Source organism: Sorex fumeus, unplaced genomic scaffold (genome assembly GCF_029834395.1).
Source record: "Sorex fumeus unplaced genomic scaffold, SorFum_2.1 ptg000122l, whole genome shotgun sequence".
NCBI lineage: Eukaryota > Metazoa > Chordata > Mammalia > Eulipotyphla > Soricidae > Sorex > Sorex fumeus.
The window spans coordinates 20,515,774-20,535,617 of record NW_026606179.1 but is presented as its reverse complement, the minus strand read 5'-3'; the positions used below and the strand labels follow the sequence as shown (position 1 = coordinate 20,535,617).

General features: G+C 43.9%; 1 protein-coding gene across 1 annotated transcript; it reads left to right on the top strand.

Moving 5' to 3' along the window:
* Positions 1–8,784: 8,784 nt before the first annotated feature.
* Positions 8,785–19,480, top strand: ZNF383 (zinc finger protein 383). Its single transcript, XM_056136521.1, has 5 exons — positions 8,785–8,854; positions 12,500–12,553; positions 14,866–14,992; positions 15,284–15,379; positions 18,282–19,480. Exons 2-5 carry the CDS (start codon positions 12,545–12,547, stop codon positions 19,337–19,339), a joined length of 1,290 nt encoding a protein of 429 aa, XP_055992496.1. The 5' UTR covers positions 8,785–8,854; positions 12,500–12,544; the 3' UTR covers positions 19,340–19,480.
* Positions 19,481–19,844: the final 364 nt, after the last annotated feature.

The following is a 19,844-nucleotide window of genomic DNA, read 5'->3' as shown; positions in this document are numbered from 1 at the left end:
GAAGCCGCATGCCGCCCACTGTCAACATGGCCGTTACGTTCTGAGGCCATTGTACTGTCTCCGTTAGAGCCACTGTCGGGCGGAGAACATAGCCACGCCCACTAACATGGCTGCGCTCTTTAAGTGTTTCTGTCTGCGGGACGCCATCTTGGAAAGATGCCCATTCCGTACGTAACGGAGGATAAAGCCTCCCGCTGATTCTCTTTTTTTCTCTCTTCCCACACCGCACTGTGCTCGGGGCTTACTTCTGGCTCTACGCTCAGTGATCACTCCAAACGGGTCTTGCGATGTCGGGGATCACACCTGGGTGAACTGTGGGCGAGGCAAGCGTTTTAGTAAGATTTTCCGGCCACCGACGGCTTTTCTGAAAGCTGTAGCTCTCGTCTAGGTGGGTTTCCTGGAAAAGGAAATGATTAGAGACGAGTTCTGGCACTCTCGTCTGCTGTATCTGAACATCCTAATTGGCCCTTCGCGGAATACAGCGCAATGCTGACACCAAATGCCAAGTGAGAGAAATCGCGGAGGACAGAGGTCAGGATAGTGCAATCTTTATTTTGGAGAAACCGCTAAAGGAGAGGATGGAGAAGTCAGAATGAAAGTCCTCTTCTAAGACAGATTTAAGAACTGGCATCCCCTGCCGCGAGGGCTGTGGCGCCTTTAACATGTTGCAAATAGCCACGAAGTTTCGCCCGGGAGCTACCAGCAGAGGGAGCTGTGGAGGACACCCCAGCCCTCAGCATCCCTAACTACCTAGAGTAAAAGAACAGTAGGCAGGGATAAAAAGAAAGAAAGAAAACAAATCAATAACGACTTTTAGTATAGCCAACGTGGGACTAGAAGAAGCACTCCAGGACAGTTTATTTAAAAACATTAAAATTAAGTAATAACATTCTTAATAACAGAAGTCTTTAGAAAATAATCTTAAAATTTTTATGTTAAAGGACAGAGCGATGGTACAATGGGTCGGGTGTTTGCCTTGCACCTAGCTGACCCAAGTTATATCCCAGCCCCCCATGTGGTCACTCCAAGCCCCAGGAGGAGTGATTCCTGAGTGGAGAGCCAGAAGTAACCCTTGAGCATCGTGGGGAGTGGCCCAAAAGACAAACAAAAATTTTATTTTAAAGTAACATAGTTATCAGAACCAGGGCAATAGCACAGTGGGCAGGGTGATTGCTTTGCACAGGCCAACCTGGTTCGAATCCCCAGCACCCCATATGGTTCCCCAGGCCCCACCAGGAGTGATACTTGAGCACAGAGCCAGGAGTAAAGCCTGTGCACTGCTGGGTGTGGCCCCCAAACCAAACCAAAAATAATGTAAAACAATTGCAATTCTGTTAAAAATTTAAAATTTAGGGGCTGGAGCAGTAGCACAGCAGGTAGGGCATTTGCCTTACACGTGGCCTACCCAGATTCAATTTCCAGCATCCCATATGGTCCCCTGAGCACAGCCAAGGGTAATTCCTGAGCGCAGAGCCAGGAGTAACCCCTGTGTATCGCTGAGTGTGACCCAAAAAGAAAAAAAATTATAGTTATGTCAGGAATAAACTTAGATAAACTGAAAAGAAGAGCCGGATAGATTTTGGGGCCATTTACTCCATGGGGGAAAGCCAGCATCCTTGAAGAGAAAGCTTGCAGGATAGGGGTCCAGTAAAGGCTTTTATTTTTGCTACCTCTCCCAGAGAAGAACCCTTATTAAACCCACTTTAGAGACCCTCAGTCACATCTCCTGTGCCCCTTTGCCCTGTTTTCAGGTATCTCCTTTTCCCTACCTGTCACATAGTTCCTGCTGACTTGTATTAGCTTAGCCTGTTTAGTTAGGTTAACTTAAACAGACCTGTGTGACCCATTACCCTTGCTCTTCCTATGATTGTATGTTGAAGGCAATAAATAAGGACTGTGCTGGAGAATCGGAGTTCCAATCTGTAAGACTGTTAGTTCCCTGGCCCCATGCTTTTCTCTTTTCTTTTCATTTTTTTTTTTTAAATTTTGATTAGTGAGACACCATGAGGTACAGTTGTAGACTTACAGATTTTTGTGCTTGGGTTTCAATTATACAATGATCAAATACCCATCCCTCCACCAGTGCCCATTTCTACTTTAGGCCTTTTCACCCAGGGCAGGTCTCGGCGACATGTGCAAAGTTGCTGCACTTTTCTTTTTCTTTTTTTGGTCACACCCAGCGATGCACAGGAGTTACTCCTGGCTCTGTGCTTAGGAATTACTCCTGGCGGTGTCTGGGGGACCATATGGATGCTACATGCAAGGTAAATGCCCACTGTGCTATCGCTCCATGTCCCTGCACTTTTTATTTTAATGGGTGGGGAGACTGGGATGGGGAGGGAGAATTTGGGTCACATCGGTTATGCTCAGGGGTTACTCCTGGCTCTGCACTAAGAAATTACTCCTGGTAGTGCTTGGGGGACCATATGGGATGCCATGCATCGAACAAGGATTGGCTATGTGCAAGAAAAATGCTCTATCTGCTATACAATCTCTTGGGCCCAGAAGCTGCACTTTTGCTACCAACAAAATACCCAGGACCTCCACCATTGTCCTTGTGTCACTTCTTTCAGTCTCTTCCTTCCTTCCACCACTTCCCTCCACTAAAATCTAATTTCACCTGTTTCTTTGAGCTTCTCAAATGTCACTACTGCAAGTTTTTGTTTATGGCCATAAGCATCAGTGCTCAGGGGCTAGTCTTGGTTCTGTGCTCAGGAGAGACCCTAACAATATACAGGTGACCAAATGAGGTGTTGGGATTTGAACCAGTGTAGTTGGGATCCAAGGTAAGTGCCTTAACCCTTCTATGTCTCTGCCTGCTGAAAAAATTATTTTTAAATATTTGCCTCGGGGGCTGGAGCAATAGCAGAGCAGGTAGAGCATTTTCCTTGCACGCAGTTGACCTGGGTTCAATTCCCAGCATCCCATATTGTCCCCCAAGAACCTCCAGGAGTAATTCCTGAGTGCAGAGCCAGGAGTAACCCCTGTGCATCGCTGGGTGTGACCAAAAAGAAAAAAATATTTGCCTTGCACACATACAGGGCAAACATGAACATTTTGATGTCTGTAGTTCATGTTATATTTCCACTAGATTCTTGAAAAGGGAATTTAGAATGAAATTAAACATGGTCTAGCACTTAATTTTTTAATTTAATTAAAAAATTTATTTAAAGAATCGTGATTTACAAAGTTATTAATAACTGGTTTTAGGCATACAATATTTAGACAACAGTCCCACCACCAGTGTCAACTTCCCTTCACCAGCGTTCCCATGCTTTCTTTCATGTTCCACCCCTATCTGTCACCTTGACAGGCACATATCTGTGGTTGTAGTTTAAGTTCTGTAGCTGTAGTTTAGATTTCATGTTTTCAGTTTTCAGGGAAGGTTCAAGTTCTGTGCTTGTAGTTTAGTTCTCATGTTTTTAGAGTCATTGCATCTCTGTTGAGGGCATATAGCTATGCCACTCACCCACATTATTGGTATAACTGGGTCCTCTGATCTCTACTCCCATTTCGATTTTTCATCCTTTCCCTTTCTTTCCTTCTCTGTCCTTCTACCCTCTATACTCTGGGGTCAAGGCTGATTTAGGCATCCTTCTGATACTGCATTTCCTCATCCAGTTATTCTATACTGTCACTGTCCTCCCATTGTTCATCGATTTGCTCGAGCGGGCCTAGTAACGTCTGCATTGAGACACTTGTTACTGTGTTTGTCATATAGAAACGTCACAGGTAGCTTGCCAGGCTTTGCCATGCAGGCGAGATACTCTCGGTAGCTTGCCAGGCTCTCCGGGAGGGGCAAAGGAATCAAACCTGGATTGGCCAGGTAGGCCGTGTGCAAGGTAAACGTCGTACCCTCTGTGCAGATAAATGAGGTCATCCTATGTTTGTCCTTCTTTTGGTTTACTTCACCCAACCTGATCTCTTCCTGTACCAACCAAGTTGCAGCAAATTACATGATTTAATCTTTCCTTGGAAACTGCATAGTATTCCATTATGTATATATACCATATCTTCATAATCCATTCATCTGTCATTGGAAAACTAGGTTGATTCCGTATCTTAGCTATTGTTGTAGTAAGTGCTGTAATGAATTATGGTGGCCAGTAGTGGAATTGCTGGGTCAGATGAAAGTTCAGTTCTAGAACTCTCCATATTATTTTTCAGAGGAGTTGAACCAGACAACATTCCTACTAGCAGCGGGTGAGGGCTGCTTTTTCATCACACCAACACAGTTTTTCCCCACTATTTTTTTAATAGTTCCCATTCTCATTGGTATGAGATAATATCTCATTATTATATTGATTTAAATTTTCCTAATGTGAGGCCAAAGTGATAGTACAGTGGATAGGGCATTTGCCTTGCACGCAGCCAACCCAGGTTCAATCCCCGGTATCTCATATGTTTCCCAAAGCACCTCCAGGAGTAATTACTGAGTGCAGAGCCAGGAGTCACCCCTGACAATCACCGGATGTGACCCCCAAAAACCATAAATAAATAAATAAATAAATTTCCCTAATGAAAAATGATGCTGAGTCCTTTTCGTATGCTATCCTCCTGTCTTTCTCATTTCCTGTCTTTGTTCATTTCCTCTCTCCTTTTTTTTTTGTTTTTGGTTTTGAGTCATACCCAGCTCAGGGATTACTTCTGGCTCTGCACCAGAAATTACTCCTTGTGGTGCTCAGAGATGGAATACATACAAGGCAAATACATACAAGGCAAAAGCCCTATCCACTGTACCATTGCGCTGGCCCTCCTCTCCCCATTTTTTGATGGAAATTTTAGAATTTTTTTCCTTGATCTTTATTAGTACTTTATCTATCTTGGATACCAACCCTTTATCTTATGTGTTAAATATTTTTTCCATTCATACTTAGGTTTTTGAGAGGCGAACCATAGACTGAATAATTTCAGTGTTTTGGATGTCACTGTCACTGTCCTCCTGTTGTTCATCAATTTGCTTGAGCTGGCCCAGTAACATCTCCATTGTGAGACTTGTTGTTACTGTGCTTGACATATCGAATACGTCACAGGGAGCTTGCCAGGCTTTGCCGTGCGGGCAAGATACTTTCAGTAGCTACTTGGAGTATCAGTAGCTACTCTCAGTAGCTACTTGGAGTATCAGTAGCTACTCTCAGTAGCTACTTGGAGTATCAGTAGCTACTCTCAGTAGCTACTTGGAATTTCAGTAGATACTCCAAGAGGGGCAGAGGAATCAAACCTGGGTTGGCCAGGTCGGCCACGTGCAAGGCAAACCCTACCGCTGTGCTATCACATGCCTCATTGATATGCTTCCTATAAGAGACCTGCTTCAGATGTAAGGACACAGGGTAAGAGTGGAAGGATGGGGTATAATATCTTGTGAAAATAGAAGCCAAAAGAAAACTGGGCTAGCTCTACTTACATCAGACAACATAGACACATTCAAGTGCACACAGAACTTTCTATAGGATAGAATAAATTGGGCCAAAAAAGTTTTCATATATGTAAGATGAATACAATGACTCAAGCTTCTTTTCTGATCACAGTGGAATAAAACTAGAAAACAACTACAAGAAGAAAACTGGGGGGGGGGGGCGGCTGAAGTGATAGCACAGCAGGTAGGGTGTTTGCCTTGCACGCGGCCTATCTGGGTTTGATTCCCAGCATCCCATATGGTCCCCTGAGCACCACCAGTAGTAATTCCCGAGTACAGAGCCAGGAGGAACCCCTGTGTATTGCCAGGTGTGACCACCCCAAAAAAGAAGAAAACTGGGTGTGTCCAAGAAGAAATAGGAAGTGAAATTCAAAAAGACTTGCAACAATGGAAGTTGAAAATGTAGGCCAGAATGATATTACAAGGAGTCGGTGTTTGCCTTGCATGCAACTGACCTTGACTTGATCCCCTGCATCCCATAGGTGTTCACCGTGCACTTCCAGGAGTAATTTATGAGTACAGGAGTAATCCCTGGGCATCAGTGGGTCTGATCCAAAAAGCTAAGAAAAAAAGAAAGAAAAATAATCAAAGTGATACACGCTGACATGGATCTCAAAGAAGCAAACTTTTACCAAAGGTTCAAGAAACAAAGCAAAACCAAGTGAATCCTGGAGTTAGAAAGAAATGAAATCCTACAAGTTGCTGCTCCTTGGGTGCAGTAAGAGGACATTCTTCCGAATGAAGTCAGCAGGAAGGAGAGGGGAAAATACATAATGACTGCTGTAACACACAGAGCAGAGAGAAACAGAGGTCAGGGCCAATGATAATAGACTGAGAGTACAATGGCAGAACTGAAAGTGCCAAGAGAAGGGATGAGGGCAAAGGGAGAGGACCTGGAACCTTGGTAGAGGACGCTGGCCCTCCGGTGCCAGATGTGGTACTGGAGCATTGTATACCTTATACATTACTATTAATAGCATTTCAAACCACAGTGCTTGATTAAAAATTGGAAGAAGCCTCGAGAAAGTCAGAAAAGATTGTTTTCAAGAGATGAAAGAGCATAGAATTAATATCAAAGCTATAATCCGGTCACTACATGCCCACGCCCTAAGCCCCCACCTCACCTCAGTTGAGGGAGTCAGGGATAAAACTGAAAGACATTTAGGAATAATAAACAACTCTACTGCAGAGGAAGATCGAAATTGCAGATAAAACCAAAAGATTGCCTAAGGTGGAAGGTGGGGGTGGTCCAGAGAGATATTACTGTGGGTAGGCTGCTTGCTTTGCATACCAATAGTAATTTCTGAGTGCAGAATGAGGAGTAACTCCTGAGTATTGCTGGGTGTTATCCAAAAACAAACAAAAGAATGGGGAGGACCTGGAGAGATACTACAGTAGGTAGGGAATTTGCCTTCATGTGGCTGATGCAAGCACCTCATATGGTCCCCTGAGTCCTGCCTGGAGTGATCCCTGAGCACAAAGCCAGGAGTCCTGAGTACCACCGGGTGTAGCCCCAAACCAACCAAACAAAAAGCTTGAAAATACATGTCATGTGAATTGGTTTCCTTCTTGCTTCTTCAAAAATCAAGTAAAACTGATGGTACCAGAACATGGGCTCCTAGTAAAATTGTTTTCCAGATGAAGTGATGTTACCCAACCTATTGTAACGAAATTAGCTTAATCAGTCACTCTGAATCCATCTTTAGGCGAGAAAGAAAGATTTAATTATTTAACTCCTAGACCAATGGCAAGTAGGCAATCACCTGAAATTGCTGTTCTGAGCAGGGGGACAGAGCAGTTTAGATAGGGAGATTTCTTGTAATATAGCACACTTGCTGGACAAAGAGAAGAGCCAAAGAGTGCAGTTCCTCGACTGGTTACTTGGTGACAATACAGTGAGGTACATTGAGGCAGGAGTGGCATGACTGGGGACTTGGAGGGGACCCTTATTGCTGAGAATCTTTGTGGTGGGTACATTGTTTTATGTTCCATATAGATATTTATTAATCTACTAATTTTTCGGTAGCCCCGCTCCCCTTCCTGCCAATGTAACAGGTTAATCTAGATTCTTCTGTTCTGTTCTAAATCATAACTTATGACTTATGGCCTATTCAGTCTTCCCAGCCTCTAAAGTTCCTGCCCTCTCTTTACCTGCATAGCAACATGTTTAGCTCCCAACTTTCCCGTGCATTCAGGGGGCAATTTAGATCAACAATTCACTGGGCGTAGGGATGGGTTATATGTGTGTAATAGTACAGTTTGTAAGGCATTTGCTTACTTAGATTCAATCCCAGGCACCACAAATGTACCTCAAAACTTCCAGGAGTAGAGTGCAGAGCCAGGAGTGTGAATCAAACCAAAAACCAAGCAAAACCCTCCAATGCATTTGGATAAATTTATTTTTTAAGCAGAAAGCAACATATTTAAAGTAATATTTTAAAAGTACAGGAGGATCGGAACTGGAGAGATAGTACAAGGGATAAGGTACTTGTCTTGCACACAAGGGTTCCGTACCTGGCATGATACCCTGAGTACCATCAGGAGTGATGCCTAAGTGCAGAGCCAGGAGTAACCCCTGAGCATCGCCAGGTGTGGTTCTAAAACAAAACAAGAAGTGCAAGAGGATCCAAAACTACGATTTTGATTCTTCTCATATCAATTCTGTTTCATATTACGACTCTCACACACGAGGGATCTTCAGATATCATAGCATGCAGGGCTTGGAGCTCCTCTCCCCCACACTCTGCTCCCCAGTCCCATTCAAGGCTCTACCCTGGTGCAGCATGGTAGTATGAGCAGTATGAGATACACAGATCCCCATCACAATACGGGGTGGGAGGGGAAGGTTATTTATTCAGCTGGTCCCAAATATTCTCAAAGTGGGCTACGTATCCCTTCCATCGCCGTCCTGGTTGCTAAACAGCCAGGCTTTGAGCAGAGTCAACGACAAACCTCATTTCTTTTCCGCTTTAGACTACATTTCCCAGAAGTCCCCGCGGCAATTAACCAACTGCCGAACCACACTTCCCAGAAGTCCTTGCGTCACCAACCAACTTCAGGACTACATTTCCCGGAAGCCCCAGCGTCACCAACCAATGTCGGGACTACATTTCCCAGAAGTCCCTACGGCTTTAACCAACTTCGGGTGTTAACCCAACGATCTTTTCTTTTTTTCTTTCTATTTCTCAGGAAACTTGTCCACCGACCTCGTAAAGTCGGATTCGTGTGATTCTCACTCGGAAAACTGCTGTCAGTGATTCGAGAAGAGCAACAGTTGCGACGGTTTGGTCAGACCTAGCGGGTAAAGCGGGACGCCGAAAGCCATCTTGTGCGAATGAAACTGGCTGTGGACTACATTTCCCAGAAGTCTCCGTCGGTGTAGGGCAGCCCCTTAACTCGCTTGCGGGACCCTCGGCCTCCGGGGAAGGCGAGTGCTAGGTGAGTTGGCCGCGCTCATTTTTGGTGTGCATGTGCGTCGCTGGAGGTCTGAAAGGACTGTCTGCGCGATTCCCGCTCTGAACTGTGTACGTTGATCGAGATGGGGAGGAGGGGGCCAGAGTGTGGGAGTCCACGTGTGCGATTTTGACGTTATGTAACTCAGGGTGGTAAGTCCAGGTGGTAGGAGTGTCACTCTGTGATCGTGGGCGGAGTTATGTGTATACGTGTAACCGTGCATAACCTAGTAAACTGTGCATAGCTTGTGATCGTGGCGTGTGTAGGTGTTACTGTGCCTCGTGGGGTATGGGGGATTTTGTGTGACGTTGTGCAGCAATGTCTTCTGATTGGTATGTGTATGACTGCGGTTGAGTGAATGTTACCAATAAATGTACCCGATGTCTGACTGATGTGTGTATCAAGTAACTGTTGTTGCTGGCACACCATGCTATGCGCAAGGATTGCTTTTGGCTCTGTGCTCAGGGACAACTCCTAGAGGGGCTCAAGGAACCATAATATGGGGCGTTGGGGCTTGGACTGTCTCTCCAACCCCATCAGGTAATTTATTGTGGTTCTGTACAGATTAGTGAGCAGTGTTAGTTGTGCCTGGGTGACAGTGTAGGTGGCCAGTGATTGATGTCCGATATTGCTATACCCCATTTTGTAGAGGTAGCAGCTCTATTGAATTAGTTAAAGAAAACGTCCTCCATCTACTGTATACCTTTGGGCCAAGTAATGGGTTAAAAGTTCGTCCCTGAGACTTATGGACATCCGTTTGTGCTCACTTTGTAACTATGTGCTGACTGACTCCTTGCTAGCCCTTGAGTATTGTCAGGACCACCTGACTGGCTTGCTGAGAAGTACAGGAAAGTGCTGAGCAGTGTGAAAAAATAAGTTTTCTCCCTATTGATTATGTGACTTTTACCATCTCTCTTTTGTTGTTGTTGTTTGTTTTTCGGCCACATTCAGCAGTGTTCAGGGCTTTCTTTTGGCTCTGCATGCTGCTGTCACTCGTGGTGGGCTATGGAGACCATATGTGGTGTGAGGATCAAAGCTTCCTGGGCTATGTGCAAGACAAACTTCCTACCTGCTGTATTATCACTCCATCCCCCACTCCTCCACCCCCTTACTATATCTTGTTCCCCTCACATCTCAATGTGGGACAGTGCTTTGACTATAGATTAAAGTGAACCTTGTATGCTTTCTCCTCCACTCCCAAATTTTATCAAAGCAGTATGATTTACACAGTTATTAATCACTGGGGTTTAGACATACAATGTTCCATTACAGATCCTGCTACCAGTGTCGACTTCCCTCCACCAGTGAACCTTGTATGATCTTAACTGACACACAGGAATGTAGTGTGAGGGTACAAATGTGATAATAGTCTTTGGTCAAGGGTCAAGGGTCAATTCATGGGTCAAGGGTCAGAGGCTACCAGTGTCAACTTCCCTCCACCAGTGAACCTTGTATGATCTTAATTGACACACAGGAATGTAGTGTGAGGGTACAAATGTGATAATAGTCTTTGGTCAAGGGTCAAGGGTCAATTCATGGGTCAAGGGTCAGAGGCCCCAATCACTGTGCAGTGTATGGGATGGATGAATAAAGCTTCTTGTCCATCTTTCTTATATGGCTTAGCGGCTCCTGTTGAGTTCAGGTGAACTCAGGTGCAGCCAGGTGAGACCAGGGCCTGATCACCAGCACAGACTTTGTGACACAGCCTAGATTCCTCCAGCCTCTCTCCATCCCTTCTTCTCTCCATGTATGGTGGTAGAGTGGTCTGTAGAGTCCATAAGAAGGACCTGGCATCTCAAAAATCCTTTCTCTTTCTTAAGCTCTGATCTTCTCTGACAGCTCCACAGAATCAAAAGAAAGAGCAGTGGCTGTTGACCAAGCTGAATACCAGGTGTGATGGTGTTTTCTTTATTGCAGAGTCATAGAGGCCATTACAACTCATTGGTTTGTCATGAAGACCTGGACTAGTGATACAAAAACAGTTTAAAAATCAGGGGTGGAGACATTGTACTTGCCTTGCATGCAGCTAAGCTGGGTTTGATTTTCAGCACCAGTTGTGGTCCCTTGAGTATTACCAGGAGTGATCCCTGAGTGCAGACCCAGGAGTAAGTCCTGTGATTTAAAAAAAAAAAATTCCCAAATCTAAAAACCAAATTTAGGGCCAGGGAGATCCTAAAGCAACCCAGAATTGGTCCCTGGCACCACATAACCTCTTGAGCATCACTGGGTGTAGCCCCTAATGTCCTCCAAGCTCTGCTGGGATGAACCTGGTGGTCCCCTGCATAGCTGGTGCCAAGCAGCACCACACCCTTAGGCTGTAGTACTATAACATTGGCCGGATTGATCAAGTATTGCAGCCAGTGGTCCCCAGACCCCCTAGAGTACCACTTAGAATCCTTAAATTTTTATATTTTCCTAATTGGTATCACTGTAATTGTCAAGGGTTGAATGTAGTTTGAATAAAATATTCATTTCCTATGTGATGATGATTGGAGTATGCATTGAGCTCTCATTTGGGACGCAGTCTTAGTTTTCTTCGGAACTCCATTTTCACTCCTTTTATGTATGTTCACTGGTGCTTACTCGGTGATCCTCTTGTCTTGAGTAATTGTGTTAGGCTATACATATGAAAAAGGTCTGAACTAAGCATATTTTCACAGTTCTCTGAGTTCATTCTTTTCATGTTGTACATTTGAAAAGAAGCACCGTATGCCAGTAATACAGGTAATAAGATAAGAGAAAAATACCACTAATTTTGGTAGGAAAAATCTCTATTTTATTCATCCTCTTCTGTTGACTTTAGGGTAGTTTTAACTTACATTATTCTTCACTGCTTCAGTGATATGATGTCCATTGTAATACAGTAAGTATTCCTGGTAGGTTGTATATATATTTATTATTTATTCAATGAAAGCCCTTTTTAGTACAGATTTGTTTTTATGGTGTGTGTGGGGTGCATACCTGGCTGTGCTCAGGTCTTACTTCTGGCTCTATGTTCAAGAATCACTCCTGATGGTGCTCAGTGCTCGAGGGACCATATGGGATGCCAGGGATCAAACCTGGGTCATCCTCATAGTGTCCTGTGAGTTATCTGACCCTTGGATATTCTTGTTTGTTTGTTTGCATTGCTGAAGATGTATTCCTGACCCTGCACTTAGGATCACTCCTGGAGGGTTTGGGACTATTATGTGGTACAGGGGATCACAACTTCGTGCAAGACACGCCCTACCCAGAGGTTGAAGAAAAAAAAAGAATCTTTTCCATATACTTTAAATAGATTAGATTGTAGCATTAGGCCAAGAAAAAAGAAGATAGTGCTACCCACTTTGGATGCTAACATGATTTTTTGTGTGTGTGTGTGTGTGTGTGTGTGTGTGTGTGTGTGTGTTTGTGTGTTGGGTCACATCTGGCAGTTCTCAGGGCTTACTCTTGGCTCTGAGCTCAGGGATCACTCTTAGTGGGGCACTGGGGGGCATATGTTGCTAGGAATCGAACTCAGTTGGCCACATGTAAGGCAAGCACCCATCCTACTGTACTATCGCTCCAGCCCACTAGCATGATTTATTAAGCATTTCTTGGTTCCCCAGTCTTGTCTTCTCAGAAAGCAACTTTCTTTTCTCCTTTCTTCAGGAAAATAGACCAGACGACTGATCAGTGCCTGCAGTACTGAAAGCCATGGCCCAGGTGAGTTGATGCTTTTTGCCTTCAGACATTAAATTCTTTTTTTTAGTTATTATTTATTTTTGTGCTTGCTTCAGCAGCACATATACTAAAAAAATTATTGTTTGTTTTGAGGAGAACTTCCCAAGTGGTATCAGGGAGCAGGGCGGCCATTCCAGTGTTTCATTTTCTTTCTTTCTTTCTTTCTTTCTTTCTTTCTTTCTTTCTTTCTTTCTTTTTCTTTTTGGGTCACACCTGGCAATGCACAGGGGTTACTCCTGGCTCTGCACTCAGGAATTACTTCTGGCCCTGCTCAGGGGACCACATGGGATGCTGGGAACCGAACCCGGGTTGACTGCGTGCAAGGCAAACACCCTACCTGTTGTGCTATTGCTCCAGCCGTGTAATGGATTTTGAACATACCAAGCTGTTCTCAGGGTTTACTCTTGGCTCTGTGCTCAGTAATCACTCCTGGTGGGGCTTATGGGACCATGTGCTCTTTACATTTTTTTCTCCTGATATTCAGAATAACAGGCTCCCCATTTATGATTCTCATTCCCATTTTCTCTCATTAGAGTTAGATCATTTTTTATTGGGGGCCACACCCAGTGATGCTGGCAGGATGGGGCCACTTCCAGCAATGCTGATTTTACCCAGCCGTGCCAGCAGTAGTGGTTTACATTGGGGACCATGGAGTGCTGGAGATTGAACTCAGGGCCTGGTGCATGTCACACATGGGCTCTACAAATTGAACCATCTTTCTGGTGCTATCCACATAATTTTATTGTTGTTTTTGGGCCATACCGAGCAATACTCAGTGCTCAGAGTTAACTCCTGGCTCTGTACTAAGGAATTATCCAGGCTGTGCTCAAGGGTCCATATGGAATGCTAGGAATAGAACCTAGGTTGGCTGCATGTAAGGTAGGGCAAGAGCCCTTTCTCTGTAGTATATCTTTGGCCTCTCCCCACGTAATTTTATACTCTTTTACCCCGAATAAGTCTCCTTCTTCTGAACCAGCATTAATATTTTTATTTAGTAAAGTTCAGCATCAGTTTTCCTCAGCCCTCTCCCAAGGACTGTGATAGAAAAGTACATTCCCTTTCTCTCTCTCTCTCTCTCTCTCTCTCTCTCTCTCTCCCCCTTTCTCTTCTCTCTCTCTCCCCTTTCTCTTCTTTCTATTTCTTTCTCCTCCCTCTCTCTCCTCCTCCCTCCCTCTCCCTGCTCTTGGCTTTAGACCACCCTCAGCAGTACTCAGGATATCTCCTGGCTCTGCACTTAGGGATCACTCCTGGTGGGGCAGGGGAACCGTCTGGGGTGTTGGGGATCAATCTAGGGTTGACCACATGCAAGGCAGTAGTACAGTGGGTAGGGCATTTGCCTTGCACGAGGCTGACGTAGTTTTGATCCCTGGCATCCTGTATGGTTTCCCAAGAACTGCCAGGAGTATTTTCTTTTTTCTTTTTCTTTTTCTTTTTTTTCAGTTTTTGGGCCACACCCAGCTGTGCTCAGGGCTTACTCCTGTCTCTGCCTAGAAATCACTCCCGGCAAGTTCGGGGGACCATATGGGATGCTAAGGACCAAACCTGGGTCAGCCGCATGCAAGGCAAGCACCCTCCCCACTGTGCTATCTCTCTGGCCTAACCAGGAGTAATTTCTGAGTGCAAAACTAGGAGTAACCTCTGAGCACTGCTGGATATGGGCCCCACACCAAAATAAATTAATTAAATAAAATATAAACTGAGTATTTTTGCCAGCGATAGGCCCTGAGTGAACAAGTCTGAAGCAGAAACATGATGAGGATTAAGAAAAGAGACAGAAATACTAGAAAAAGCATGAGTCAGGGAGCTCACAACCTCACAGATGGAGAGCCTCGACTGTCCTCCATGTATAATGTTTATTACTTCGCACCAGTAATCATCAGAAGAGAAACAACAATCTTTATTGTCCAAGTGCCTAACTATCTTAATCTATCCAGGGTAGGCTTGTACACTTCCGAGGGCTGTAGTATATTAGGACAAACAATTGTGAAGGGTTTTCTCAAGAAAGATTCTTTTGGGAAAAAGAATAGAGATAGAGCAGTTTCAGGACCCCCATTGGGTCAGCATTTCACCGCCCGGCTCCAGCATTTCTGAGTTGAAAGGTCCCATATACTGCCTGTCCTGTGCTTTTTCTTTATCTGTCTTAACCCTTCCTCCCCAACATGTTTTTGCATCTATTCCTGAAATCTAATGGTTCTCAGTGATAGTGCTGTTATTTATTGACTTTTCTCCAGAATTCAAGCATAATGGTTTTCTTTCTTTCATGACACCAGTAATACATGTGTTCATTGTTTCAGGGAACAGTGATGTTCAGTGATGTGTCCATAAACTTCTCTCAGGAGGAGTGGGAGTGCCTGGATCCTGCTCAGAGGAACTTGTACAGAGATGTGATGTTAGAGAACTATAGCAATCTGGTATCCATGGGTAAGGACGTCTAGACCAGTAGTTTGGAGTGCTCCAGAATGTGTTTCTTCCACAGGGAATTTCTCACTTGCTTTTTGACTTCCCAGCTGAATTTCTGCTTGCTGGTCTCGATTAAATGCTTTGAACTTGAATGAAAAGAAAGTGTGGGAAATGGGCAGCACCCATTGGCTATGGCTGAAGCTTCATCTTTCCTTGGCTGTTCCTGTAGTGGCATCTCTTCTTTGATCATCCAGGGACTGGATCTGATTTACCCACTGCATAACTATGTTCCATATCTTTTCCTGTGAGCAGGACTTTACATTCCTAAACCTCAAGTTATCTCCTTGTTGGAACAAGGGAAAGAGCCCTGGATGATTGGCAGAGAACTGACAAGAGGCTTGTGTTTAGGTGAGTGAGAAATGACAGGACAGAAGCAAAATGATGACAGGGAGTGACCCACTCATTTCATCAGCACCGGAGTAATCTGGGTAGTTCTTGTGACTTTAACAGGAGTGGGAATCATAGATGTTTTCGTATCATTTTACTATTATTAGATATATTTGGTTTGTTAGTGTTTGATTTGCGGGGGAGGGCGCTATACCTGGCAGTGCTTAGGGATTCCTCCTGGCTCAGAGCTCAGGGATCACTGCTGGTGGTTCTTGGGGAACCACATATGGTGCCGGGTTCAAATCTCAGTCAGATGCATGAAAAGTAAGCTCCTTACCTGCTGTACTATTATTTCTCTGCCCCCTGATATTAGAGATATTGAAATATCAACTTGTTCATCAATGTCAGGGACCAGCCCTGGTGAATAGTGTTGAAGCAGGCCTGAGGGTTAAGAAACAAGAAAGAAATGAGAGTAAAGAGAAGGTGAGCAGGGCCATAAAAGTCTCATGAACTGTTATCCATGAGGCTAACATTATGATGTATAGCCCTGTCCATTCCCCACAAACGTATTTATTGCCTTACATCAGGAAACCATAATGGGGGATAATGGGGGATAACATTCTTAGCTTGGAGACAATATACTTTATAAGCATGGATTTTTTGTATTGAATAAAACTTTATTTAAAACACTGTGATTTACAAAGTTGTTTGTAGTACAGTTGTTTCAGGTATTCAGCATTCCAACACCAGTGAGCCCTTCCCTCCATAAATGTCCCCAGTTTCCCACCCCACCCACCCAAGCCTGCTCCCTCAGCAGGCACAAAATAATTCACTTTATATGACTTGTTCCAATGTATATCTCATAATGGTGTTTCTAAAATCATGGCCTGAGGATTGACTGAGCTGTTAGGTGTGAGTTGAACCTTCTGTTTCATTGAGCTTAATAATATAAGGCCCTCCCGTTGATCATCGATTTGCTCGAGCGGGCCCAGTAACGTCTCCATTGGAGACTTTGTTGTTACTGTGTTTGGCATATCGAATACGTCACGGGGAGCTTGCCAGGCTCTGCCGTGCGGGCGAGATACTCTCGGTAGCTTGCCGGGCTCTCTGAGAGGGGCGGAGGAATCGAACTTGAATCGGCCATGCTGGCTGCGTGCAAGGCAAACACCCTACCGCTGTGCTATCACAGTGAGCTTCTATTCAATTTTCCCATCTTAATTTTCTCTGCCTCTCCTGAACTGTCAGCTCTGTGAAGTTTGAGGTATTGCACACCTCAGAAGCTATGGAGCCGGGACGATCAGCTGCCAGTGTCTCTCTGGCGTCTCTCCTGGATCAGTCATGAAGTTGGGCTGTTGTTCTCTGGAATAGGCAGGAGCCTGATGTGGGTGGATTTAGAGCTGGTCTTTTGGCAGGGTGGGGACTAGATCTGCCCCCATTCCCACTAAGGGTCTAGCAATCTGGGCCCAGTGGTGGCCAGGCCTACCTTCAGATGTCTCTTCCAGATCAATCATGAAGCTGGGCTGTTTTTCTCAGCATAATTATTCGTATAAGAACTATTCTAAGCCAAGCTACTACATAACTTCATGTCTTGGCAGTTCAGGACAATCTGTTTTCTCATACCCAGGAGGGGAGGCCAAGCTGGAACAGTTGCGGTTGCAGGACCATTGCCTTGCTGTTTTTTTACATCAGCCAGTGCCAGCGTTCAGACCACCAGTTGGCTGTGGCTGTTCCTCTGTTCACTCAGCCTTCTTTCTTTCCTGTCTTACTTAACCCTTAGTTCCTAACACATTACCACTTCAGAATTATTGTAAGGCAGGACTCACTGCTAGGTCTTATTATTTAATATGTTTATTAAAGAAGAAAATGCCAGGCATGGGGAAGAATCCTTGTGAAGGACCTTAGAGAAAGGAAAAGCTTGGGGTGTATGTGATGAAGAGAGAAAACCAGTGTTGCTAGGCCTGATGAGAAAATGAAAGAGTGACTTGAGAAAGTGTGAGTTGAGATCACCCTATATTAATCAGCCATTATCAGTGATTATGAGAAATTTGAGTTTTGAGCTGTGGAAGCCTGAATGGGTTAGATTGTATGAGACATCACTGGGGATTTGGCTAGGAGGCCACTCCAGTGATCTATGTAAGAGATGATTCTAGTTTGAAGGAAGAAGTTGGCAGAAGTCGAAGAGGGTGGTTTTGAAATATGTATATTTCAAAAAGTCTAAAAGAGTGTGTGTATAAACATATGTGATCAAGACTTATTCCTGGGTCTGTGCTCAGACATTCTGGTAAGACTCAGGGGAATCGTGTGGGTGCAGGAGAATAAACTTGTCTTTGCTACATGCATGGCAAGCACATTACCCACTGTATTATATCTCAATCCCTCAAATCTATATATGTGTATATCTATCAAGCCCTCAAATCTATATATGTGTATATATATATGTATATAACTATATCAAAGCAAGAAAAAATCATGTGGAGCTAACGAGAAAAGAGATTGTTCAGGAATGAGTTCCTGTCTCTCAGATATTCCTATAGAATCCGTTTTGCTATGATACCCATTTTTGGCTTAATTTACCCTGACCCCATTTTTGGTAAAAAAAAAATGGGGGCACACCCAGCAGTGCTCAAGGCTTATTCCCGGCTCTCTGCTCAGGGAACACTCCTGGCAGGCTAGGGGAATCTTCTGGGGTGCCAGGGATGAACCCAGGTTGGCTGTATGCAAGACAAGGGCCCTTTCTACCCATTGTATTATCACTCTGGTCCAAGAAACTTTATAATGATAGCTATCAAATTGAACATACAGTTGAGAGCTATATAATTTACTACCAGATACCATTTTTACTTGAATTTTTCCATTTTTATATGAAAAATTAACTTTACAAATGAAGGGGGAAAAGAATATTTATCATTTCATTTTCTTCCAGATCTGGAGTCAATGTGTGAAACCAAGCTATTATCTCTCAAGAACGAAGTTTATGAAATGGAATCATGCCATAGGGATTTAATGGGACTTACAAAGCAAGGCCTTGAGTACTCCAGTTTCAGAGATGTTTTGGAATACAGAAGCCATTTTGAAGGGCAAACAGATGATCCAAATGGAAGTTTTCGCCAAGGAATACTTGGTCATGAATACATGCCTGCATTAATTCCACAGCCACTTTTTACTTTACACCAAATAATTAATAATGAAGAGAAATCCTATGAATGTAAGAAGTGTGGAAAGGTCTTTAGTCAAAATTCACAATTTATTCAGCATCAGAGAGTTCATGTTGGGGAAAAATCTTATGAATGTAAGGAGTGTGGGAAATTCTTTAGTTGTGGTTCACATGTTACCCGGCACCAGAAAATTCATACTGGAGAAAAACCCTTTGAATGTAAAGAATGTGGAAAGGCTTTTAGTTGTAGCTCGTACCTTTCACAACATCAAAGAATTCACACCGGTAAGAAGCCCTATGAATGTAAGGAATGTGGGAAAGCGTTTAGATATTGCTCAAATCTTATTGACCATCAGCGAATACACACTGGGGAAAAACCTTATGAATGCAAAGTATGTGGAAAAGCCTTTACTAAGAGCTCACAGCTATTTCAACACGTGAGAACCCACACAGGTGAGAAACCCTATGAATGTAAGCAGTGTGGCAAAGCTTTTACTCAGAGCTCAAAACTTGTTCAACATCAAAGAATTCACACGGGTGAGAAACCTTATGATTGTAAGGAATGTGGCAAGGCCTTTTCTCAGAGCTCACAGCTTCATCAACATCAGAGAATTCATGCTGGGGAGAAACCCTTTGAATGCCTTAAATGTGGAAAGGCCTTTACTCAGAACTCACAACTCTTTCAGCATCAGATAATTCATACAGATGAAAAACCATATGAATGTAATGAATGTGGGAAGGCCTTTAACAAATGTTCAAATGTGACTCGACATCTAAGAATTCACTCTGGTGAAAAGCCCCGTAACTCTAAGGAATGTGGCCATTAGGGGCTCAGATCTCATTCATCATCAAGGAATTCATACTGGTAAATACTCAAAATTAAAGCTATTGTTACTTAATATTTTTAACAGTAGCATTTTTGAAGACTCTGGAGATGACTCAAAGGACTAAAGTGCATGTTTTGCATATGGGATCCCCAGGTTCAATTCCTGGCACTGTATGGCCCTCTGAATTCCACCAGAAATAGCTCCCTAGCACTGCTAGTCATGGCTCCAAAAATGTACAATAAACTATGTTTGAAAGATACCCCTTTTCACTATTTTGGTGTTTGTTTTGTTGTTTTTTTTTTTTTTTGGTGTTGGGGCCACACCCAGCGGTGCTCAGAACTTTTTGCTCTTGTGCTCAGGAATCTCCCCTGGTGGTACTTGGGGGACCATATGGGATGCTGGGGATCAAACTTGGGTTGGCTCTGTGCAAGGCAAGAGCCCTATCTCCATGGCCCATGGCCCCTATATTTGTTTCTTAATATATCTTAATCCAAATCAATTTCAC

What these genes read in the sequence shown, in the direction of transcription:
- ZNF383 (XM_056136521.1), top strand. An exon ending in TAGCAATCTGGTATCCATGG is followed by an intron (nt 14,993 to 15,283) that starts GTAAGGACGTCT and finishes TCCTGTGAGCAG; the next exon opens with GACTTTACATTCCTAAACCT. An exon ending in GACAAGAGGCTTGTGTTTAG is followed by an intron (nt 15,380 to 18,281) that starts GTGAGTGAGAAA and finishes ATTTTCTTCCAG; the next exon opens with ATCTGGAGTCAATGTGTGAA.